At 38.3% G+C, this 26501-nt stretch overlaps 1 protein-coding gene across 6 annotated transcripts in view; it reads left to right on the top strand.

The window, feature by feature from the left end:
- Stk3 (serine/threonine kinase 3) overlaps positions 1-26501 on the top strand; it is a 280384-nt gene that overhangs the window by 81744 nt on the left and 172139 nt on the right. For all 6 annotated transcript variants that reach the window (NM_019635.2, NM_001357821.1, XM_030248670.1 and 3 more), the window contains 2 exons: positions 918-1082; positions 1542-1709. In NM_019635.2, the coding sequence (NP_062609.2) occupies positions 918-1082; positions 1542-1709 (333 nt within the window). The remainder of the gene's footprint in view (positions 1-917; positions 1083-1541; positions 1710-26501) is intronic.

Here is a 26501-nt window from a genome sequence, read left to right as displayed (position 1 = left end):
TTGTTCAGGGTCCCACCAAGAGTCGCTTCATTAGTATGAAAGAATCATATTATAATTTTTTAAAAAGGAGCTAGAGATGTAGTTCATCTGATAGAGTGCTTGCCCTCACGCATGAAGCCCCTAGTAAACTGGGTACGATGATGAATCCCTGCAAGCCCCAAACTGGGGCAGTGCAGGTAGGAGGGCCAGAAGTTCAGTGTCATCAGCAGCTAGACAGCAAGTCTGATGAGACCGTGTGTGTGTGTGTGTGTGTGTGTGTGTGTGTGTGTGTGTGTGTGTGTGTGAGAGAGAGAGAGTGTGTGTGTCCCTTTCATCTCTTGTTTAGCAAATTACAAGGGATTTAGAAATTCTTTTCTATTAACAGGAACCTGGAAAGAAGATCAAATACTTACTTGTTATTATTTTAGAATATAATGCTACTCTATAAGATTATTTTAAAGGTAAATAATCAGTGGAAAACAAATTGTAGTGGCCCAAAGAGAAATCATGAGTTCTTGTCAAGGTCATTCTTAGGCTATGCATTTTTACTTTGGTGCATCACAGATAATTGTAAAGGAATTTATAACCTTTCATTCTGCAGTAAAGTACATAATAATAGAATGAAGGCACTGTGTAAAGGGCAGGAATTTTGTGATTTATTAATCTTGTTCTTTTTTGTATAGGTTTAATGGCTGTTAAGTACTTGTGCCTGGTGGTAGCACATGCCTTTAATGCCAGCACTCGGGAGGCAGGGGGATTGCTGAATTTGAGGTCAGCCTGGTCTTTAGAGCCAGATCTAGAACAGCTAGGGCTGCACAGGGAAACCCTTTTTTGAAACATGCACACATATCCCTCTCCACACACACACAGGAGAGTGGGGGAAGAAGTACTTGTTACTGATTGTATTTCAACATGATTTTTAAAATTCTCTTTTCCAGTTAACAGAAGATGAAATTGCAACTATTCTAAAATCCACATTGAAAGGATTAGAATATTTGCATTTTATGAGGAAAATACACAGAGATATAAAAGCCGGGAATATTCTCCTCAATACAGAAGGACATGCAAAGCTTGCAGATTTTGGAGTGGCTGGCCAGTTAACAGTAAGTTGGCTTTAGTAATTTGTATGTATTTTGACCATTTTTCAGGGAGGACTGACTAAACTGACAATTAGGGGAGCATAGAAGGGTAGCTTTGTTACTCTTATGCAGAAGAAGCCGTATTTGAGTCTGTTTACAATGTCAGGGTCACTAGATCCTGAGCACCTTTACCATCAAATTCTCACATTGATGAAAGGGAAATAGTATTGAATTTCTTGGTACATTGGTTTGTTGCTTTTATTGCTATCATCCTATCATGGTAATGAGTTAAGAACTCCTGGTACTTTACAATTTGAGATTCCTAAAATATGTCATGTTATAACTAGTTGAAACATTTGGAAAATAGTCAATTTTGAATAGAATCTGTGATACTAGCAGATCACATGTTTCAATGACTATGTTGTTAAACTTTTTTACTTTGTGTTTTTGTGCAGTATTTATGCTTATGTAACATCATTGCAGGATACAATGGCAAAACGCAACACTGTAATAGGAACCCCATTTTGGATGGCTCCTGAGGTAATTCAAGAAATAGGTTACAACTGTGTGGCTGACATCTGGTCCCTTGGCATTACTTCTATAGAAATGGCAGAAGGAAAACCTCCTTATGCTGATATACATCCGATGAGGGTAAGAAAATTATATTTTACTAAAAGCATTGGTTTTGAGTTTTGCAATTTCATAATGATGGAACAAAGACGAAGGGAATTTAGACTCTGTGCAGGAGTAAATCCTTAAAGATGAGTAACTTCATTTCTGACCATTTTTCACTGAACAATGAATTGTGAGGAAAGAACTCTGACAGCTGTTTATCTGTAACAAGCACTATTCTCTTCCACCCCAAACACTACCACAGGTTCCTTGCTTTTCAGTAGAAGAGACTTTTTTTCTCCTTGTTTCTTTTAGCTCATTACTTTCCAAGGATTAAGAAATTAGTCCTTCCTTCCAGTCCTCAGTAAGTCCTTCTTACCTTTCTGTGCCTTTTCCTTCCTCCTCCTGTGTTCTTTAAGCTGATATTAAAAGTATTTATTTATTTAGTAACTGTTTATTTAGATAATATACTTGTTTCTAATCACAGTCACCTGCCTCTGAGTCCATGCTAAATTTTGCATTTAAAGTATATATCTTGCATTAAAGTCTAGTTTGTTGTCTTTAGGGTTTGTAATGACACTGTTTTTAGGTTATAGTAATATGTGACTTCCTGGCATATATGTTCATGCAAACACACACACACACACACACACACACACACACACACACACACACACCCACCCCACACTGCCATCTAGTGGCAGTAGTTACCCTAGGGAGGATCTAGTAGTCAAGAGTGAGTTTATAGTAATATGTGACTTCCTGGCATATATGTTCATGCAAACACACACACACACACACACACACACACACACACACACACCCCACACTGCCATCTAGTGGCAGTAGTTACCCTAGGGAGGATCTAGTAGTCAAGAGTGAGTTTCCCTGCATAGTTATGGAATAGTTAAGGTGATGTGGAGAGGCAAGTGAAGTAAATAGATGAAGAAAAAAAGGGAATTCTTTTGAATATCTAATGAGGAATAAATTGGAATTATATTTATTATTACAAAGCTGTTATGATGGTACAGATAATTATAGTGTTGAAAATATTTAAAAGTCTAACTGACATATTGAAACACAATTATTTTAGTGGTACAGTTGTACTCCATTTATATTATTTTTGTGTGTATAACCCCCCTGGCATTATTAAAAAGTAAAAATAAATTATAAATATAATAATTTATAATAAAATATTATAATAAATTATTTATTTGAAAAGAACATGAAAAATAGCAAAGTCAGCATAGGTACACGAACATGAACTCTTCATTCTTCTTTGAGTATCATCAGCTACCTCTGGTACTATGGTTACCTCTGGTACTATGGTAGGATGTTCATGGGATGATTCTCTAATGAGATGTAATTAAGTCTCAAGAAAAGGTTTGCAGTTTATCTACAACATCCTAGCTAAGTTCTAGAGATGAGTCTTACATTGTAACCATTCTATTTCTACCCTTTGGAAATCTTTTCCAAACAAGTGGTTTAGCACATTGTCTTAGTCAGGGTTTCTATTCCTGCACAAACATGACCAAGAAGCAGTTGGGGAGGAAAGGGTTTATTCGGCTTACACTTCCATACTGCTGTTCATCACCAAGGAAGTCAGGACTGGAACTCAAGCAGGTCAGGAAGCAGGAGCTGATGCAGAGGCCATGGAGGGATGTTCTTTACTGGCTTGCTTCCCCTGGCTTGCTCAGCCTGCTCTCTTATAGAACCAAGACTACCAGCCCAGAGCTGGTCCCACCCACAAGAGGCCTTTCCCCCTTGATCACTAATTAAGAAAATACCCCACAGCTGGATCTCATGGAGGCATTTCCTCAACTGAAGCTCCTTTCTCTGTGATAACCCCAGCCTGTGTCAAGTTGACACATAAAACCAGCCAGTACACGCATTAAATTTGGCTATGTTACAGCCTCTCTACCAGATTGAAAGGAACTGTAGTCTGTGACCCCTGTTTTAATGATCTTAAAATTCACTTGAGTTTGAATTCATGCTTATAAAATAGTACAAATTATTTCTTTTTAAAGAATCCTTTAGATATGCTCTATTGCAAACATCTTTCTAGGATACTGTCTTAGTCATTGTTCTGTTGCTGTGAAGAGACACCAAGGCAACTTTTATAAAGGAAGAGATTTAAGTACACAGAAGTATGGCAGTGTGTTGCCAGTAGGGTGCTGGAGAGGTTTCTGGAGTTCTATATCTGGAATGGCAGGCAGCAAGAAGAGATATTGATAATTAGGTTTGGCTTGAGCTTCTGAGACCTCAAAGCTTGTGCTCTAGTGATGTGCTTTCTCTAACAAAGTTATACCTTCTCCAACAAGACCATTCCTCTTAACTGTGTCACTCCCTGTGGACCTATGGATGCCATTTTTATTCAAAGCACCACAGATGCCTTGGTCTCTTTTTCTATCATTTTGACTTCTGCTGGGTTTTCAAGTCCCAACTTAGGTTTTGTTTGTTTGTTTGTTCAGTGTGCATGGTGTTTTGCCTGTGTATGTGTCTGTCGTGTGTGTTGCCCACAGAGGTTGGTCCAGGGTATCAGATCCCCTGACATTGGAGGCATAGATAGTTGGGAGCTTCCACGTGGATGCTAGGAACCAAACCTGGAAGAGCAGCCAGCACTCATCCATATCTCTATCCCCTCAGACTTTATTTAGAAGTATGAGGTCTTCCTCTACAACTGCACTCTATATAGAGTTTGGTTTTTCTCCTCATAATTTGCATATTTTCTTTGGCTAGTGACCTTAGGCATTCCCAAATGTAAATTGTTGTAGTTGGAATTTACAATCCTAATGAGCTCACATAAAAGACACATAATCCAGATATTTTATTTATAAGCGATATGCCTAGATTGGGCAAACCTAAGGCTGTGCTAACATATTCCCCAGCCATAAAGCTCCTTGTTACTTGCTGTTTCTCCTGGCCACACGGTTCTGGCTCATGGCAGTTTGCTCCTCCTCTGTCTTCTTTTTTAATCACTCTACCTGCAACCTCTTGTGGACCCTCCCATTCCCCTGTTCTCTCTCCATTGTCCAACCACAGGCTTTAGCCTTTTATTGACCAGTTGAACTGGGAGAAAGGTTCACATCGCATCACTTGAGTATGTGAATCAACCACATCGTGAGGAACCAGTATTTGCACTAGAATACAAGCAGCAGCAGATCAACCCACTACAATATGGCTTTAAGTTGCTATGTAAATAGTCTTTAATCTTTCTTGTGCGGTGAGCTATTTCACAACTTGAGTACCAAAGTGCATGTTGAGAAGGAGCCAAATCATGCAGAGGATAGATTTCCAAAACCTGAATCCTTACTCTTTCTTTGAAATGACCGTATTCACTTGGTTTTTGGTTTTCCATCAGACTCTTGAAAACAGAGTTATCTTTGCTTTGATTGCAATCAGTGCTTTTTCTTACACTAATGAATACATGAAACACAAGAAGTGCTTTATGTATTTTGCCATTTGTAACATAGAATATGAAACTACTGTTCAGGGTGGGTAGTTAATAAAGCTAATAATGAAATAATAAAATTAGTGATCTGTACAGTCTCATATAGTTATCAATGGTTGTGTGTGTGTTGGGGGGTGGGTAGGATAAAAGAACCTTCTGAGAGTGAAAACAAAAGTCCCTAACTAGAATTTTCCAGTGGGAAAAAATACATTTGAAATTGTTAAAATATCACTAGGTAGCTTGTTTATTACTTAACCTGTCAGTAGCAAAACCAAGATTTGAACTCAGGGATCAAACTTAGGTCATTCGTTAGACTGTAAGTGCCCTGAACAGTTTAGCCATCTTGTGTCCTTTGACCATTCTTAATAGGCTTAAGGCCTTACCAACCACATGTAATAAGCACACTACTTCTTAGTGTCCTAACTTCCCAGACTGATCTGAGATCAGATTTTTGTAGCCATTTTCTTAGATACATAGTGGGGTTTTTTGTCTGCAAATTAGCTGTGATGGCCCCTCTTATGTGCACTGCACAGAGTCGTTTGTTAGATGCAAATGAGATGTCTGAGAAATGCGCCCATATGTTAAAGAAAGTAGAATTGTTATGTACCATTCTGCAGTATCTTTTAGTTTTTAATGAATGATTCAAGTTCTTATAATGATTCCTACTTAATGCTAGTTACAATTCTTTCTTAGAAAACTCTTTGCTGTGGAAAAACAAGCACTGTCTGCCATCACCTGACTTTGCATTGGTTGTCCATAGGACAGTGGAGGAATCAGGGCCTTCCAAGTACCCAAGGCATTGTTTTGCTCAGGTGGCTTCTGCAGTGGCTACTGGAAATAATATGCAAGAAATACGGAAATAATGGGCATGCAGACAGAGATAGATTGTCTTTCCTTTCTAGTGGTGATAAGTGGAGTTTTTTAAAAAAAAAGTATGTTTATGTCTATGACCTTACATGTTGGTCTGTGTGCCACAGTGATTGAGTGAGAGTCTCTCTGTGTGTGTATGTGTGTGTGTGTGTGTAGGCCAGAGAATAACCTTGGATTTTCCACTTTGCCTTTTGTTTGGTTTGAGACAGCCTCTTGTTCACACTGCTTACTCCAGGCTGGCTGGCCCACAGCTTCCAGGGATTCTCATGTCTCTGACCCTCATCTCCATATAAGGTGCTCTAATTACAAATGAGTTGTACTTGTTTGACGTTACATGGTGTACTGGCTGGTTTTATGTGTTAACTTGTCACAAGCTAAAGTCATCAGAGAGGAAGGAGCCTCAGTTGAGGAAATGCCACCATGAGATCCAGCTGTAAGGCATTTTCTCAATTAGTGATTAATGGGGGAGGGCGCAGCCCATGGTGGGTGGTGCTGTCCCTGGGCTGATAGTCATGGGTTCTAAGACACATGGGTTCCTGGGATTCAGATCTTCATGCTTGTGTGGCAAGTGTCTTGCCCATCTCCCAGCCATAGGGTTTTCTGTTTCTTGCCTTTCATTGACCTATTGACTAGCCCAGTTATGTAAACTATGACTTACAATGTAAAATGAACTTTTTCTTTAGCAGAGAATTTAACCAGTTTGGCCCTTTGAATTTTAGTGTTTGGGTAGTTTTTAAAAATAACTTTTTATTTATTGATTTGTTTGAGTCAGGGACACAATTCATGTGTGGAAGTCAGAGGACAATTTGAGTATCTCCTTCCACTGTGTGGATCTTGAGGATTAAATGAGGTTGTCAAGCTTAGTAGCAGGTGCCTTTACCTGCTGACCTATCTCATTGACCAGATTATATATTTGAGCAAATGAAAATAGGGGCTCCTGGAAACAAGGGTTCCTTTATCTAGAGTGATTGAGAATTGTGTGTTCACTAATAAAAATATGACTTTCAAGAAGATTTATGATCTTTTTCTATTTGCTTGATCACAGTGTGTAATTCTGAATTTTAATCTGAAATATGTGCGTATATACACATATTGTATGAACATGGCACCCATTATCTTCCCTCCTCTTCCTTTGTTGTTATTATTTTAACTTCTGAAAAGTCTAGATTAATAACTATAATTAGTGTTAGAGGTCTTCAATTAGCTGTTTAAAGTATGCCCTTGTCTTGCTGGGTGTGGTGGCATACACTTTTAATCTGAGCACGCTGGAGGCAGAGGAGGTGTGGTTCAAGGCCAGCCTGGTCTGTGTGTTGAGGCCTGCCTCAAGAGATAATACAAAACCAAACCCCCCTTTGTCTGAGTCCTTAGAGCATGTCATCTACCCTGTGTCCAGCAGCTTTTTAATGAGCCATTTGTCTTGTATTTCCTGCTGGATTTTAGTTTTAAAGGAAGTGTGCCACACATGTTTTCTGGATCGATCCTGACACAGTGACCTATGTATAAAAGTATTCAGAATCAAGTATGTTGGCTATGTGAATGTGAGCCAGGTTCCCTTTTCCATCTCGAAGGTGCTTTTATGGTGTTAGTATGAGACATGGTGAGCTCAGCTTCTTCTTTCTTACAAAATTAAATATTTTACTTATAACTTAGGGACAAGGAAATAAACAAAAACCTTGACAGTAAATGCTAATAAAATACAACTTGAAACACCCCTCTTTTCCCTGTAGCCTGCTTTTCAGCCTTTTGTTTAACACAATCTATTTAAGTTTTAAGTTGATTTGGGTTTTGAGTATTTTAGAACTGTGCCCTTACTGAAGGAGATCAAAATGAGAGTACTGCCGTTCCCTAGTGCTGACCTGTGGACGCAGCAGGGGGATTGTTACATCGTATGGGAGGTTTCTGTCTGTTCTAAAAGCAGCTGTGTGTGTATGCTGACCATCTCAAGTACTGCTGCATTGCCAGTTACAGTGATGTCCAGGGTGGAGAGCGAAGGTAGCAGTTGTGACAGAAAACATACAAGGTCAGTGAATTTGTGGCTTGGAGATTGGTATGTCGACAGGTGTTGACTGTAACTTCAAGTGGACGACACGTGAAAAGTCTATAATATTTTTCATAAGAAATAGGTTTTCTATCTTTCTATCAGGTTTGACTTTTGGAATTATATTTATACACACACACACACACACACACACACACACACACACACGACAACTGACAAGACATACTTAAATGCATCTTGCAGCTAGATGTCCTCAGACTGTCTTAGAGAACTACATATTGATTATTGATTATGTTTGTGCAGATTGTGTGTGTTGGTGTTTAGTTTTCAATATAACTTTTACATGAGTAGACCCTTCTTCATTACAGATGGGATTGAATAAATAGCATTAGTACACAAAGTTGAGCTATGTAGTGAAATCCAAGGAATACATGATGAAGGTGACTTTGTAAGCATCATAGTGACGTATATATTACACATCATCATTTTCATTGGAAGTTTTGTGAATATCTTAAATTCTGTAATCAAATAAATGATATTAAAGAAAGAAGTAATTTAACATAACAATTGTGGCTTATACTGAACATATGTTCTTGTTAATAGGTTTCATTATGATCTTTAAGAACTTGTATTTAGTTTGTACATTTTGGTTCATTTGATACCCTCAGTTTTTCTTAATTTTTATTAGCAAGTTGTTACAGTGGTTAACAAGAAGTATACAGATTTAAGCTGCAGTAGTTTCCCAGGGTTATATGATCCAGCTTCACAGGCTTCGGGAACATATGTAGATGCTTTTCTAGTTTGCTTTCGCTCTGACATACAATTGATATAGGCAAGCATGAAAGCTTGGGCAATTTTTCCTTGCTTTTTCTGGATCTTACTCAGGTTCTGTGGTATTTATGTAAAGAACAGTTTTGTTCCTTGGGAATGCATGTTGAAATTACCATGTGCAGTGTTTTGCTGTAGGCCCATTGGCACTGCCACAAAGGTAATGCATTGCCAGTAGGCCATTTCCTTGTCGGCTGCATTTACAACTTAATGGAAATATTACATGACTTTTTAAACAAGTGTTTTGGCAGGGAGGAAATGGCAGATTCCGTACAAACAAGCATAGCTTCCTATTCTTAACCACACTACAGCTACTCAAGGAATTGTAGTCGGTCTTCAGTTTGGGGTAGAATGGGGAGTCAGGTTGAAATAGGAATACATTGATGTTTACTATAAATAGTCATGTGTTTTTATTGCTGGATTTTATTACTGTTTAGTTGCAGTCATTGACAACTAATATATTTATGCATCACAGCTTAGATAATTTTAATGTAATTTAGGAATAACTGGATTTTGATTCATTGAAAAGTCCAGGATCACAGATAGGTCCTAGATGGTAACACTGCTTTTTATAGTTTTGTTTCTTAGCTTTGGCCTTGCTATATGATTGGTCCTTCATGACTGCCTAAGCATTACTTTTGGTTGTTTTAAATTGTGATTTTTGGCTCATGAATGACAGCAAAGAAATTTGGGTGATTTGTTCACACTGACATCAAACCTGATAATATTTCTGTCTCATCTTTTGGTCAGTCTGCTTTAGGTCTCATCTCATAGTTTGAAACTTGAAAGGTCATATTTCCGTTTTTTATTTGGAAGTTACTTCGTCATATAATTATTTCACTTCCACAGTCCTCTGACTGTTGAAGCACTTGCAGTTTTGAGTTTATATAAAGTTTATGTAAAGTTTATACTTTTGGAAACTGCCCACAGGAAAGACACTGTGCTTGACGGTCTAACATTTCTGTGGCCACATTCTTTTTCTAGTATAAATCTTTTCTCTTTTGTGGGGAAGAGAGACAATTTTGCTTTACTCCTTTCTCCTTTTTCTTTTTTTTCTTATTGCTCCTGACTTCTTATCCAATTGCCCGTCAGCTGTAGCAAGTTACACTGCTTGTGCTGTGGTAGAGACTGGCATTGGGTGTGTTCTTACAGCCATCTTAACACTGGCTTTTGTTATTTTTTGTGTTTCAGTTGTTGGTAATGGACATATGGACATCATATGTTCCATGGAATACTGTACAAAGCCAATCTGAACTGTTTCCATTTGCTTCAAGTTCAATCATGGTATTTATTTTTCCATGGCTCTTACTCATATTATCCATACCGTCTGCTTAGCTTATGTCACTGCTACCATGGACTGTGTTTCGTCTGATTGCCTCCATTTTTTAGCAGTATATAATTGCCTTTTCCCTGGAGCTCCCTTTGCATGGCACTGATTGATGTTTATAAATGAGCCCGAGATCAGTTAGATAACAGATATTCAGGTGCGCAGGGGTATGATATTCAGTTTATCTTTCTGTTTATACACAAGGAGAGTTTCATGTCCATTCTCCTGGACTAGGACTGACTATTCTAGTGAAAAAGTTCTGAGAGTGACAGTATAGACAGCACTACTTACCTTTTAGTATCCATAGCAACCACTGTGTGATATCAGAGTTCATTTGGTAAGCAAATCAAGTTACAGTTTTATTCTTGTATTTTGAAGGTGAAATACTCAAGCTCTTTTGCAGGCATGGGGAAATATGGCTCTGATATGATTTATTGCAGTGCCCTTTATCTCTCTAGCCTTGCATAAAGCCATTTCTAATTCTTTGCCGGTCATGAATAGAGGAGTTGCCATACTCTTACAACTCTGAGTGAGCCAACCAGTATTGTTAGGGGGAAGCTGAGCTTTAGGCTTCTGGGCCAGCTGGCAGGTAACCAGGGATTATTCATTCAGCTAATACTAATACCTACTGTCTACTAGGAACTGTTTCATATCCTGAAGATACAGAAATGGAAGAAAAACACAAACATTTCTCAATTGGGTTTGTATACTGAAGGGGAAAGAGAATGCAGAAGAGAAAGCAAGCATGCATACTACGTGGTAATAGGAAAGAAGCAAGGGAATAAAACAGGAAATGATGACTTGCAGAGAATGCTCAGTGTATTCTGTTGTATTTTTAGCCAATACCTCATCAGAAAGTGATAGATGAATAAAAACCAGAAGAAATTTAGACTGAGTATAGAATACTTCAAACAGAAGTAACAGTTTTATATTTAGTTATGTTGAAGGGAGAGTGTTCCTTTTGACTCCTGGTGTGTGTCACAGAGCATTGAAGGTTACACATCAGTGCTTAGACTTTTATTTTGAATGAGGGTAAAACATGTAAACTCCTTAGGAGGTTTTCGCATAAACTACGAAAGAGAAGCCCCTTGGTCTTGCAAACTTTATATGCTCCAGTACAGGGGAACACCAGGGCCAAGAAGTGGGCGTGGGTGGGTAGTGGAACGCGGGGGTGGGGGTATAGGGGACTTTCGGGATAGCATTTGAAATGTAAATGAAAAAATACCTAATAAAAAATTGGAAAAATAAAAAAAAATAAAGAAAGGGAGGGTGGCTAGTTGGTAAGAATGGCAATAGCAACAACATAGCCAGTAGTTTTATTTAATTTTAAATTAAAAAAAACCTGAGTGGTTTAAATAAAATATTTTCATATATAATCTGTATTTAAGACAAAGCCTTTGAAAGAGTATTTCTTTACAGCAGAAGAGAGAACAACTGGGATGGAGAAGCATCCCTAGTTCCTATCCTAGAGTTTACAGCACACTCAGTTCCAACGTTCCCTACCTCTGCTATCCATTAGTCATGCACTATACTTTTTAGTTTGTTTTTCTAGATGGAGTTCTCTGTGTAGCTCTGGCTGTTCTATACCAGGGTACCTTGAACTCAGAGATCTATCTGCTTATACCCTCCAATCCCCAAATGCTGAGCATGATGCACCACTATCACCACCACCACCACCACTAGCACTACCACCACCACCTCTACCATCATCAACACCATCATCTCCATCACCACCAACTTCATTACCACTACCACCTCCACTACCACCTCCACCATCACCTCTACCACCACCACCTCCACCACCACCACCTCCACCACCACCACCAACTTCATCACCACTACTACCATCACCTCCATTACCACCACCACTACCACCACCACCACCAACTTCATCACCGGTACCACCACCTTCACCATCACCACCTCCACCACTAGCACCATCACCACTATCTCTACCACCACCATCACCACCACCTTCTGGCAACTTTTAGATTAAGGCCCATTAGTTCTGCATGAACTTAGTTTTGTTTCTTTTCCACAGTATTATTAATACAAAGGATTTTAAGAACTCTATTAGAGAAAGCTATCTTTTAGCCTTAAAAAACTTATATTTACACTGTAATATATACATTGTATCTTTAACTTTGTATCAGTAAGCAGTCTTAACCAGCTGAATGATTGCATCAAGTCTAAATAATCAACCATATCAGAAACATGCAATTAATAATGAACAGATTGTTAGATACTTCCTTCTAGCAATCCAGGCATTTTAGAAAGAAAACATTCTGAATATTTTCTTCATTTAAAATGTATTTAACCTGCCAAAAAATACAAATGTGGTTTTCGTAACCTTGAATACTGGTATATGCATGTGCATTTGGGAAGTATTACAGTGTTGCCAACCCTTGGTCACTGGAGTGAGTGGAATTGTTTCTCATTTCCTGACTGTATTTGCTATTTGCTACCTCTTGCTGCTGAGACTGAGTTTATAAAACATCCTGTCAAGTCTCAAGAAGAGTTCTGGACCTTACCTGGGAGAGAAAGATGCATGGAAGAAGGATAGCATAGAAGTTGCCCTCATTTAGAGATTTGGAGGAGACATGTGAAATGGAAGCCACAAAGAGTTAGAATCTGGTGCTTCAGATAAGGGGAAGGCCTTAAAGCGGATGGTCCTTTCGACGTGTGTGGTTTCTTTTTTACCTTTGTCATGGTGGTATGAATTAGAACATCAGATTGAAAGAAATGGTTGGCTTTTGGGAGTGTAATTTAGTAAAGTGCTAGAGCAGAAATAAATAAGAAAGCAAGAAAAGCTTTTCAATGCAAAGGGGACACTGTCAGCAGGACAGAATGGCAACCTACAGATTAGGAAAAGATCTTTACCAACCCTACATCTGATAGAGGGCTAATATCCAATATATACAAAGAACTCAAGAAGTTAGACTCCAGAGAACCAAATAGCCCTATTAAAAAATGCGGTACATAGCTAAAGAAAAAAAAAATTCTTAACTGAGGAATCTCAAATGGCTGAGAAGCACCTAAAGAAATGTTCAACATCCTTACTCATTAGGGAAATGCAAATCAAAACAACCCTGAGATTCCACCTCACACCAGTCAGAATGGCTAACATCAAAAATTTAGGTGACAGCAGATGCTGGCGAGGATGTGGAGAAAGAGGAACACTCCTCCATTGCTAGTGGGATTGCAAGCTGGTAAAACAACTCTGGAAATCAGTCTGGTGGTTCCTCAGAAAACTGGACATAGTACTACCTGAGGACCCAGCTATACCACTTGTAGGCATTTACCCAAAAGATGCTCCAACATAAAACAAGGACACATGCTCCACCATGTTTATAGCAGCCTTATTTATAATAGCCAGAAGCCGGAAACAACCCAGATGTCCCTCAACAGAAGAATGTATACAGAAAATGTGGTACATTTACGCAATGGAGTAGTACTCAGCTCTTAAAAACAATGACTTCGTGAAATTCACAGGCAAATGGTTGGAACTAGAAATATCATCCTAAGTGAGGTAACCCAGTCACAAAAGAACACACATGATATGTACTCACTGATAAGTGGATATTAGGAAAAATGCTCGGAATGCCTACAATACAACTCACAGACCATATGAAGCTCAAGAAGAAGGAAGACCGAAGTGTAGATGCTTCAGTTCTACTTAGAAGGGGGAACAAAATAATCATGGTAAGTAAAGGGAGGGACTTGGGAGGGAGAAAGGAGAGGGAAGGGAAAAGGGGGGACAGGATCAGGTATGGGAGGAGATGGGGGAGATATACACAGGGTTAGGAAATTGAACAGAGGTATGTAGCAGTGGAGGATGGGGAACAGAAAGTTCCAGATGCCAGGAAAGCAAGAGGCTCCCAGGCCTTAACAGGGATGACATTAGCTGAAATATCCAATAAAGTGGGGAGAGAACCTATATCCACAGGTCAGGCACAGCCCCAGTTGAGGGATGGGGCTACCCACCCATCACAAAAATATTAACCCCAAATTACTCCTGTCTAACGGAAATGCAGAGAGTGGAACAGAGATTGAAGGAAGACCATCCAGAAATTGCCTCACCTAATGGATGTATTCCATCTTCTGACACAAAACCCAGACACTATTGTTGATGCCAAGAAGTGCTATCACTATTGCTGACAGGAGCCTGGTATAGCTGTCCTCTGAGAGGCTCCACCAGCATCTGACTAATAAAGATGCAGAGAGCCAACAATCAGACTGAGCATGGGGATCCCAAAGGAGGAGTTAGGGGACAAATTGAAGGAGCTGAAGAGGTTTGCAACCCCATAGGAAGAACAACAATATCAACCAATCAGACTCCTCCAGGGCTCCTAGAGACTAAACTACCCAACCAAAGAGTACACATCCTCCAGCCACATATGTAGCAGAAGATGGCCTTGTCGTGTATCAATGGGAGAAGAGGCCCTTGGTCCTGTAGGGGGCTCAGTGCCCCATGTAGGGAAATGTGAGGGTGGGGAGGTAGGAGTGGGTGGGTGAGTGGGGGAGCACCCTCATAGAAGGTTGGGGAGCGGGAGGGAATAGGATAGGGGGCTTGCAGAGAGAAACAGGGAAGGGGGATAACATTTAAAATGTAAAAAAATTAAACAACCAGTAAAAAAAAAAAAAAAAAAACAAAAGAAAAAAGAAAAGAAAAGAAACCAAGAAAAGAGGACTGGGTAGGGGAATGGAAGCATCAGAGTAGACTTTACTTGAAGTGCTTGGCAGCCAAGGAGAAAAGTAAGTGGGAGGAAAAAAAAAGTGTCGGAATCCAGAGGAGACTTCATCTGACTTGAGACTTACAGGAAGGACTTATAGTAGGGACTTAAGTAGCAGAAGGCCAGTGATTTCCCAAGGCCCTTGTTAGGTAATAGGGAATGGAATTGAGGTGTAGGGCCAGCCATCAAGCATAGGAAAATAGGTGTAAAGTATGTTTATTAAATATTGATGCTTGAATACCAAGTGTGTATTTTAAAAGCCCTTTGCTTCAGAAGCAGTATAAAGCATTTTATATGGTTACCCGTCTTAGGCAGGACCAAGAGGTTGACAAACAGTAATAATTTTGCTAAGTCAGGTTTATGTATCCTGGTTAACATTAGTGCTGGTGCAGTTGCTTACAGGTTATTTAGCAGCCTTTGAGCAACTATGCCATGACTTGCTCTAAAACTGTGCACACCCAAACTTGTTATTGAATACTTTAACAATTTTTAAGAATTGTGAAATATTCACAAACTTTTCTTTTAGAAACTACTGTGTGTGTGTGTTCCTGTGTGCATGTGTGTACAGCTATGAATACCCATGTATGTAGGTGTGGCAGTCAAAGGTTGAAGTCACATGCCTTCTTTTGTCTTTCTCTACCATAGGTTTTGAGATAAGGTCTTATGTATCTGGATCTCTGCTTCAGGTCCGTGGACTGGCTAGTGAGGTTGTGGGATTTGCTTAGGCTGAGGTTACAGATGTAAACCAACATTCCTTCCTTCCTTCTGAGCTAGGCATTTGAACTCAAGTCTTTGTGCTTGAACAGCAAGGACTTTACTCATGAGCCATCTTCACGTCCCTCAGTTTTACTACTTTTAAGTGGCAATTATGTCCATATTATTCTGCAATCATCACTGTGATTCACTTCTCATCCTCACCTCAATTTCATAACTTAAATAATTTAAATTGTTCCCTGTTACTTCATCCATATGACATGAAGTACTCACTCTGATCTTTAAATTTGGTGTAACTCTAACCAAGCAAGTGAAAGATCTGTATGACAAGAACTTCAAGTCTCTGAAGAAAGAATTCGAAGAAGACCTCAGAAGATGGAAATATCTCCCATGCTCATGGACTGGTAGGATTTACATACTAAAAATGGTCATTCTACCGAAACCAGTCTTCACATTCAAGGCAATCTCCATCAAGATTCTAACTGAATTCTTCAGAGTTAGAGCAATTCTCAGCTTCATATGGAAAAACAAAAAACCCAGGATATTGAAAACAATTTTTCACAATAAAAGAACTTCTTGGGGAATCACCTTCCCTGACATCAAGCTGTACTACTGGGCAATAGTGATAAAAACTGCATGGTACTAGTACAGAGACAGACAGGTAGATCAATGGAATAGAATTGAAGACCCAGAAATAAATTCATACACCTTTGACAAAGAAGCCAAAACCATACAGTAGGAAAAAAAAGTACCTTCAACAAGTGGTGTTGGTCTAACTGGTGGCTTACATGTAGAAGGATGCAAATGGATCCATTCTTACCTCCTTGTACAAAGCTCAAGTCCAAGTGGATTAAAGACCTCCACATAAAAGCAAATATGCTGAATCTAATAGAAGTGAAAGTGGGAAAGAGCCTCAAACACATTGGCACAAGGGAAAATTTCCTGAACAGAACACACTAGTGACTCAGGCACTAAGATCAACAATTGACAAATGGGACCTCATGAAACTGAAAAGCTTCTGTAAGGCAGAGGACACTGTCAATAGGAAAAAATTTTAGTAGTTTAGTTTTATGATCCTTTCAAGTTTGCTTTCTCCAGGCTAACCCAGTTCTGTTCATTGTTGACTTTGATGTATGTGGATAGGTTGAGGTCATAATACTGAGTGTCTGGTCATATTTATAGTCTATAAATAAAACATGTATCACCAAAAATTAACTACATACTTACTTCTGATGGTGTTAATATTTTTGGAGCTAAATACCACCGCAAATCCATAATGTGTTATTCTTAAGAAAAACATATAAAGATGGAAGCCTCTTTTTTTTCAATTTTTTTATTAGATATTTTCTTCATTTACATTTCAAATGCCATTCCGAAAGTTCCCTAAACCTCCCCCTGTCTTGCTCCCCTACCCACTCACTCCCACTTCTTGGCCCTGGTGTTCCCCTCTACTGGGGCATATAAAGTTTGCAAGACCAAGGGGCCTCTCTTCCCAATGATGGCCGACTAGGCCATCTTCTGCTACATATGCAGCTAGAGACATGAGCTCTGGGGGTACTGGTTAGTTCATATTGTTGTTCCACCTATCGGATTACAGACCCCTTCAGCTCCTTGGGTACTTTCTCTAGCTCCTCCATTGGGGGCCCTGTGTTCTCTCCAATAGATGACTGTGAGCATCCACTTCTGTATTTGCCAGGCACTTGCCTAGCCTCACAAGAGACAGCTATATCAGGGTCCTTTCAGCAAAATCTTGCTGGCATATGCCATAGTGTCTGCGTTTGGTAGCTGATTATGGGATGGATCCCTGGATATGGCAGTCTCTAGATGGTCCATCCTTTCATCTCAGCTCCAAACTTTGTCTCTGTAACTCCTTCCATGGGTGTTTTGTTCCCTATTCTAAGGAGGAATGAAGTATCCATGTGTTGGTCTTCCTTCTTGGTTTTCTTGTGTTTTGCAAATAGTATCTTGGGTATTATAAGTTTCTGGGCTAATATCCACTTATCAGTGAGTGCATATCATGTGAGTTCTTTTGTGATTGGGTTACCTCACTCAGGATAATATCCTCCAGATACATCCATTTGCCCAAGAATTTCATAAATTCATTGTTTTAAATAGCTGAGTAGTACTCCATTGTGTAAATGTACCACATTTTCTGTATCCATTCCTCTGTTGAGGGACATATGGGTTCTTTCCAGCTTCTGGCTATTATAAATAAGGCTGCTATGAACATAGTGGAGCATGTGTCCTTATTACCAGTTGGAACATCTTCTGAGTATATGCCCAGGAGAGGTATTGCTGGATCTTCCGGTAGTACTATGTTCAATTTTCTGAGGAAACGCCAGACTGATTTCCAGAGTGGTTGTACAAGCTTGCAATCTCACCAGCAATGGAAGAGTCTTCCTCTTTCTCCACATCCTTGCCAGCATCTGGGTAGCCTCTCTTTTTAACACCTCTGAAACATTCACAATAATTACAAAGGTTCCTGGTGAAATATTTAGATTTCTATAAAGTGTTTTAAAATGAGTCCCCACCTCTAGCAAGTAATAATAACTTGATGATTAGAATGTGTTAAAATTCAGAAATCTCACTGAATTGTTATATTGTGAAATAATTTAAATACCTCCTTCTATTAAAGTATATGGTTTGTGAGTAAAGCTGGGAGTGGAAGAGGGAATCCTCCCTAGGGAAGAGCAGACTAGTTGGTGTCCAGTGTTAAACAGCACATACATCTGCAAGTAGCATTATATGGTCCCAGCAGTCTACAAATACATATATGTATTCAATAACAATGAAAAAGGAGGTCATGAATTTCAGTGTGTTTGAGAATGTTCAAACAGATTAAAAGAACATGAATATGAACAAATTTGAGAGGTGTTCATGGGAGCATTTGAAGGGAGTAAAGAGAGAAACCTTGTAATTAAAATACAATTTCAAAATATCAAGTTACATGTCTTAAATAATAAAAATCATACTTTTAATTTGTTGGAGAAATTGTTATAAAAGCTTTTGATGGAAATAATTAAAAGTTTGTTTCAGGTTTGGTGAGATGGCACATTAGGTAAAAGTGTTTGTGTCCTTGTCTGGCAACAGGCTTCTTCCCTGTACCTATATGGATGCTGAGACTCAGGTTCTACGTCATTCTCTGCCCTTCATAGTTCCATTGTCATGCATGTGTATGTGCACACATGTAAGAAACACATAAATGCAAAACACTGTTTAAAGTTTATTATAGGCCATTTCTTCTTACTGAGGTTTGTGAGTCCAGGCGTGATAAAATTTAGTCTGCTTCTTTCTAAACTGTTAGTGCTTGAAGAGTGATAGCTAAGAAATGAGATACGACTTTGCAGGTGGGAAATTTTGTCAGATAGTATAAAATTATGGATTATATTTATAGCAAGGAAATCACACAACCACACATAAACACATACTCCCAAAATGTCTACAGCAAAGAAATACACTTGCATGTATGCATACACGCAACCAGGCACACACACATGCATCTACCTGAAAATCTAAGAGTATTTTGTGAGCTAGGTATTATGTTCATATAGTGTGAGAAGAACCTTTTCTGGTTCCCAGAACATTTCTGGCAAAGCAATTTATGGTTATAAATTTGACCAGGTCAGACATGTTCAGTGTGGCCCAAGGTCATATGTCTGTTGATCAATAACAAAGATAACCTTCTGATCTCTACAATCTGAAGGACTAAACTTAGACATCTATTCTTGTCTTCTTATTCACTGCTTAAAGGATAAACTAGTTACAAATGAACTGAACCTTCTTGTCTGGAGCTAATATGGTTATTAGCTATCAAACTAGCTTAAAATAAGATGTGAACTACTAGATTATAAAATACTTTCTTTTAAATTTGTTTGTTAGATAATAAAATATTTGGCATATGTGATCAAGTAGCAGAAACAATTAGAAAGTTGGATACAATTGACATTAAATTGGAACGAAATAGAAAACACTTCATATTTCTAACTAAAGGTTAGAGGTTTTAACTAAAGTAAAATTCACTCATCTTTTTTTGACATGTCTTTGAAGAGGAAATTTGAAACCTACTTTAGTTGATGGTTGGCTTTCTCTGACTTTGATTAGTCACTTTTAAAGTAAGCAGTGGACCAGTAAAGTAATTTTATAATTACACACAGGAAGATTCCTGGAGACTTATATAATGCAATTACAAAGGAGATTTTAGATTGGTCTCACCTTGTATGCTTTCCTTCACTATTCAAATACACACACGAGTACGGATTTGAAAGAGATTCTGTTTTTATTTTTAATTCTAATTATTTTTTTACACCCTATATTTTATTCCTCCATCTACTCCACATTCCACACCTCCTTCCCACCCACCTGTCTCAATGTGGATGCCCCCACCCCCAACTGATCTGACCTCTAAACTCCCTGGGGCCTCCAGTCTTTTGAGGGTTAGGTGCATCATCTCTGAATGAACACAGACGCAGAAATTCCTCTACTGTATGTGTGTTGGGGGCCTCATATCAGCTGGTGTATGCTGTCTGTTTTGTGGTCCAGTTTTTGAGAGATCTCTGAGGTCCAGATTAATTGAGACTGCTGGTCCTCTTACAGGATCACCCTCCTCCTCAGCTTCTTTCAGCCTTTCCCTAATTCATCAACAGGATCAACTGCTTCTATCCATTGGTTGGGTGCAAATATCTGCATCTGACTCTTTCAGCTTCTTGTTGGGTCTTTTGGAAGGCAGTCATGATAGGTCCCTTTTTGTGAGCGCTCTATAGCCTCAGTAATAGTGTCAGGCTTTGGGACCTCCCTTTGTGCTGGATCCCTCTTTGGGCCTGTCACTGGACCTTCTTTTTCTCAGGCTCCTCTCCATTTCCATCACTGTAATTCTTTTAGACATGAACAATTATGGGTCAGAGTTGTGACTGTGGGATGGTTACCCCATCCCTCACTTGATACCCTGTCTTCCTGCTGGAGGTGGGCTCTGTAAGTTTCCTCTCCCAGTTGTTGGGCATTTCATCTAAGGTCCCTCCCTTTAAGTCCTGAGAGTCTCTCACCTCCCAAATCTCTGGTGCATTTTGGAGGGTCTCCCCAACCTCCTGTTTCCTGAGGTTGCCTTTTGTATCCCTTCTACTGGCCCTCAGGGCTTCAGTCCTTTTCCCTCACCCAATACCAGATCATGTTCCCCTCTTCCCCTCAACTCCCCCTATCCCCTGTTGACTTTATCTCCCAGTCCCCTCCCTCTCTCCCTCCCTCCCCCCTTGTGATTGCTTTGTTTTCTCTCCTAAGTGGGACTGAGGCTGTCCTCATTTGGGCACTTCAGCTTGTTGACCTTTTTCAGTTCTGTGGACTGTATCTTGGGTATTCTGTACTTTTTTTTTTTTTTTTTTGGCTAATACCCACTTATTAAGTTAATAGAATAAATATTATGTAGAAATAGTGATTTAAAAGATATTTCATCTTTTAATACTAAAAACTTTAAGGTTTTTTATTTTTTATTTTTGAAAATCAGCTGATGAAATTGTCCTTGTGGTTAAGTATTGAAAGAATCCATCTAGTGGAGGGAAGTTCTGATTTCACACTAATGAACTCATTTGCATCTCTTCAGAACTCTGCTAAAACTAAAACTTTGAATAATTGAAATATTCAAAATAACAGATTATTTGTGATCTAAACAATGTAGCTCTTCACCAGTTATAGATTGAATATACTTAGGAGTTTTAAATTTTTTCTGTCAAAATTGATAAGGAGAGGAATTATTTTTAATTGAATGAAGTATTTTCTAATTACATGCTTCATCTACCTACAAATAGAATCTTCACTGGGATTGTTGTCAATATTAGCAAGAATATTCACATTTATGTACTGTCATCTATTTGTAAGTTTCTCATTTGCTCCTTTCATAAGCTGAAACATAATGAAATAAAGGATTTTGTCATTAATACTGCATTAAGTAACTAAAATTACTAGAGAGTATGACTAAAATCTAAATTACTATATGTACATATGAAAATATCAGTAAAATCCTATGTATTAAAGTATGCTAATTAAAATTCTAATGTAGAGAAAGGTGAGAAAATAGCATTAAAGCATTTATTTTTTTTAAAGATTTATTTATTTATTATATGTAAATACACTGTAGCTGTCTTCAGACACTCCAGAAGAGGGCATCACATCTCATTACAGATGCTTGTGAGCCACCATGTGGTTGCTGGGAATTGAACTCAGGAAGAACAGTTAGTGCTCTTAACCACTGAGCCCATGTAGTTATTTTTAAACATTTACGTACATGGTTAATCTCTTTTATATTTATTTAAATGTGTATGTGTACATGCGTGTGAGTGTCATAGTTAATAGCTACCAAGAGGAATAAAAAGTACTGCTGAAAGAGTACTTACAGTCTTCTCAATATCAAAGTAAGAAACAAAAGGTTGATTTTTTTTTTTTGGTAGAGGAAATTTCATCAAATTTAAGCATTATATTATATAACAGTTAGGCCCAAGAGGAAAAGTTGAGATTAATTTAATGTTGCTAAATACATTATGTGTGTGTGTATGTGTGTGTGTGTGTGTGTATATATATATTTTTTTTGTGTGTATATATATATATATATATTTTTTTTTTTTTTACAGGTTTGGATTTAAATTTCTTTTGAATTTTTAAGTTTTAAAATTCTTTGCAGAGATTCTTTTTGTTTTTTTTTTGTGTTTTTATGAAAACAATTTTATTTTGTAATTCTAATAGAGGGAAGAGGGTTGAGACTAACAATCCAGGTATATACAAATTTTTGTTTACCTTCTCAGAGTTTCTTACTTGGTTTCTTTATTTTGAATTTTGTATACATTCAATTTTTAAAAGGATGCTGGATATTTAATGGAAGAACTTTTTAAAGGAAGTGTTGCCAATCAGTCTAAATTTGTTACAGTTAAAATTTGATGGTCTACAGACAATTTATAATCATTTTCTTGTTATAAAATATTGTCAAATTTTTAGTAGTGTCAGTTGGAAAGTTTATAGAAACATTGTTTAAGGTGGTTTAAAATAGAACTAAATCTTTAATTTGAATTTGATGGCACCTGTTTTCATTTTGTTTCCTCGGCAACACTACTGGTACCCAAATTGCCCATAGACCACCCTGGTTTTGGAGGAGAATGAAATCATTCTGTCTTTTTCCTACAAAAACAAAACAAAACCCTTCATCCTTTTACTGACTAAATATTTAAACAGAATTATAAAACATCTGTCAGAGTTTGTGAAGTCACTTTGGAATAAAAGTGTTTAGGACACATAACTGGAAGTTTTGAATAAAATATCTGAGTTATTTTACTTTGACTTTCTTATGGCAACGATTTTAGTAGAATGAAAATTAGAAGTTAGAGTAGTGACTGACAGTGAAAGGAGAAAAATGACTGGACTTAACAAGTTTTGTGGAGAGCTATGCTTTCTTGCTCCATCCATTTGCTGAGAATTTGAATTAAAAACGGAAAAGATGCTTTTTTTTTCCCTAGAATGTTCCTAGCAGTCATTGTTTATTCTCAAAAGCAGTATTTCCCAACTTTTCTAATGCTGTGACCCTTTAATACAGTTCCTCATATTGTGGTGACCCCAACTATACAATTCTTTCATTGCTACTTCATAACTGTAATTTTGCTACTGTTATGAACCATTATGTAAATATCTGATATGCATCCCCAAAGGGATTGGGGTTTGGGGTTGGAGCCACAGCTCTAGACACCCGTAGAAAAAGAGTGAAGCTAACAGAAACATAACCTTTTCTTTTTTCTTTTTCCTTTTTTTAATTGGAGATTTTCTTTATTTACATTTCAAATGTTATCCCTTTTCACAGGTCTTCCTCCCCCTCCCCCCAGAAATCTTCTATCCTACCCCCTCTCCCCTTGTTTCTATTAGGGTGTACCTCCACCCCCCCCCCCCCTCCTGCCCTTAGTTTCCCTACACTGGGGCACCTATCACATTTTCAGAGGACCAAGGACCTCTCCTCTCATTGATGCATGACCAGGCCATCCTCTTCAAAGTATGCAGCTGGAGCCATGTGTACTCCTTTGTTGTTGGCTTAGTCCCTGGAAGCCCTGGGGGACTGGTTGGTTGTTATTGTTGTTCTTCCCGTGGGTTGCAAACCCCTTCAACTCCCTTAGACATTTCTCTAGGGTTATTGGGGACCCTGCGCTCAGTCAAATGGTTGACTGCAAGCATCTGTCTCGGTATTTATAAGGCCTCTCAGGACACAGCCATATCAAGCTCCTTTCAGCATGTACTTCTTGGCATTCACAATAGTGTCTGGGTTTGGGAACTGTATATGAGATGAATCCCCAGGTGTCTCTGGGTGGCCTTTCCTTCAATCTCTGCTTTACACTTTATCTCCATATTTGCTCCTGTGAGTATTTTGTTCTTCTCCTAAGAAGGACCCAAGCACCCACATTTTGGTCTTCCTTCTTGAGCTTCATGTGGTCTGTGAATTGTATCTTGGTTATTTGGATCTTTTGGGCTAATGTCCATTTATCAGTGAGTGCACACTATATGTGTTCTTTTGCAATTGGGTTACCTCACTCAGGATGATATTTTCTAGTTCCATCCATTTGCCTAAGAATTTCATGAATTCATCATTTTTAATAGGTGAGTAGTACTCCATTGTGTAAATGTACCACGTTTTCTGTATCCATTCCTCTGTTGAAGGACATCTGGGTTGTTTGAAATTAGCCCTCTAACAGATGTAGGATTGGTAAAGATCTTTTCCCAATCTGTTGGTTGCCTTTTTATCCTATTGACAGTGTCCTTTGCCTTACAGAAGCTTTGCAATTTTATGAGGTCCCATTTGCCTATTGTTGAATTTATAACATAAGCAATGGTGTTCTGTTCAGGAATTTTCCCCCTGTGCCCATGTGTTCAAGGCTCTTCCCCACTTTCTCCTTTATAAGTTTCAGTGTATCTGGTTTTCTGTGGAGGTTCTTGACCCACTTGGACTTGAGCTTTGTACAGGGAGATAAGAATGGATCAATTTGCATTCTTCTACATGCTGACTGCCAGTTGAACCAGCACCATTTGTGGAAAATCCTGTCTTTTTTCCACTGGATGGTTTTAGCTCCTTTGTCAAAGGTAAAGTGACCATAGGTATGTGGATTCATTTCTGGGTTTTAAATTCTATTCCATTGATCTACCTGTCTGTCTCTGTACAAATACCATACAGTTTTTATCACTATTGCTCTGTAATATAGCTTGAGGTCAGGGATGGTGATTCCTCCAGAAGTTCTTTTATTGTTGAGAATAGTTTTTCCCTGGGTTTTTTGTTATTCCAAATGAATTTGCAGATTGCTCTTTCTAACTCTATGAAGAATTGATTTGGAATTTTGATGGGAATTGCATTGAGTCTGATTGCTTTCACCAGGATGGCCACTTTTACTATATTAATGCTGCCAATCCATGAGCGTTGAAGACCTTTCCATCTTCTGAAATCTTCTTCGATTTCTTTCTTCAGAGACTTGAAGTTCTTATACAGATCTTTCACTTCCTTAGTTAGAGTCACTCCCAGATATTTTATATTATTTGTGACTATTGTGAAGGGTGTTGTTTCCCTAATTTCTTTCTCAGCCTGTTTATCCTTTGTGTAGAGAAAGGCCATTGATTTGTTTGAGGAGCCACGTATGCAGGGTAACTATACTAGCCCAGGGCTCCAGATTGGGTCCTGGGCTATATTTGGAGACTTGGGGGGTACTTGTAAAAGAAAAGGTAGGTGATTTCATTAAACTCTTGAGAAGATTGTACAGAATACAGCTGATCAGAAAGCCTCATCCTCATTTAAAAAATTAGCCTTAAAAAATTAAAAAATCCTTATTTGCCATTTTGAGACAGAGTCCTGCTAAGTTCTGCATGTTGGTCTTGAGTCTGTTCTGTAGCCATGACAGACATTGTAATTTGTGATACTCTTGCACTAGCTTTCTGAGTAATTGTGATTGTAGACCTGTGGTAACAGGCTCAGCTTGAAACACATACTCAAAATATGTTCATTATCAACCTGTTAGAGTTCTACTTTTTAACAGTAACTCATATCCTAATACAAGGACCATGTCAATTTACAAACGAAAATCTATTCATCCCATCCTTTACCTATGCATGACTGACTGTGCATGATAGTTTCTTGGGGATACATCAATAAATCTCTACCTAGGTGCCTAGAACTATGCTCGGGAGAAAGGTGATGAAAATGCTTAAAGGATTAATTTTAATAAGAAATCAAAGTGCTTGTTTTTTTATGGAGAAACCATCACATCACACTTATGGACATTAGACACTATTAGAAATCCTTTAGTTTTCTTTTCTAAAATTAATTAAATAGTTACTGCCCACTCTCCCCATATCTATTCAATATAGTACTCGAAGTTGTAGCTAGAGCAATAAGACAACAAAAGGAGATAAAGGGGATACCAATTGGCAAAGAAGCAGTCAAGATATCACTATTTGCAGATGATATGATAGTAAGCATCACTAACCTCAAAAGTTCCACCAGTGAACTTCTACAGCTGATAAACATCTTTTAGCAAAGTGGTTGTATATAAAATTAACTCAAACATACCAGTAGCCTTCCTTTATATAGATGATAAACAGGCTGAGAAAGAAAATAGGGAACAATATCCTTCACAGAAGTCACAAATAATGTAAAATACCTAGGGGTAACTCTAACCAAACAAGTGAAAGATCTGTATGACAAAAACTTCAAGTCTCTCAAGTAAGAAATCAAAGACCTCAGAAAATGGAGAGATCTCCCATGCTCATGGATTGGTAGGACTAACATAGTTAAAAACATCTATCCTCCCAAAACAATCTACACATTCGACACAATACCCATCAAAATTCTAACACAATTCTTCAAAGACATGGAAAGAACAATTCTCAACTTTATATGGAAAACCAAAAT

The sequence above is a fragment of the Mus musculus genome, chromosome 15 (genome assembly GCF_000001635.26).
Source record: "Mus musculus strain C57BL/6J chromosome 15, GRCm38.p6 C57BL/6J".
NCBI classification, from domain to species: Eukaryota; Metazoa; Chordata; class Mammalia; order Rodentia; family Muridae; genus Mus; species Mus musculus.
The sequence above is the reverse complement of the archived record's forward strand: the minus strand, read 5'-3'. Positions and strand labels throughout refer to the sequence as shown.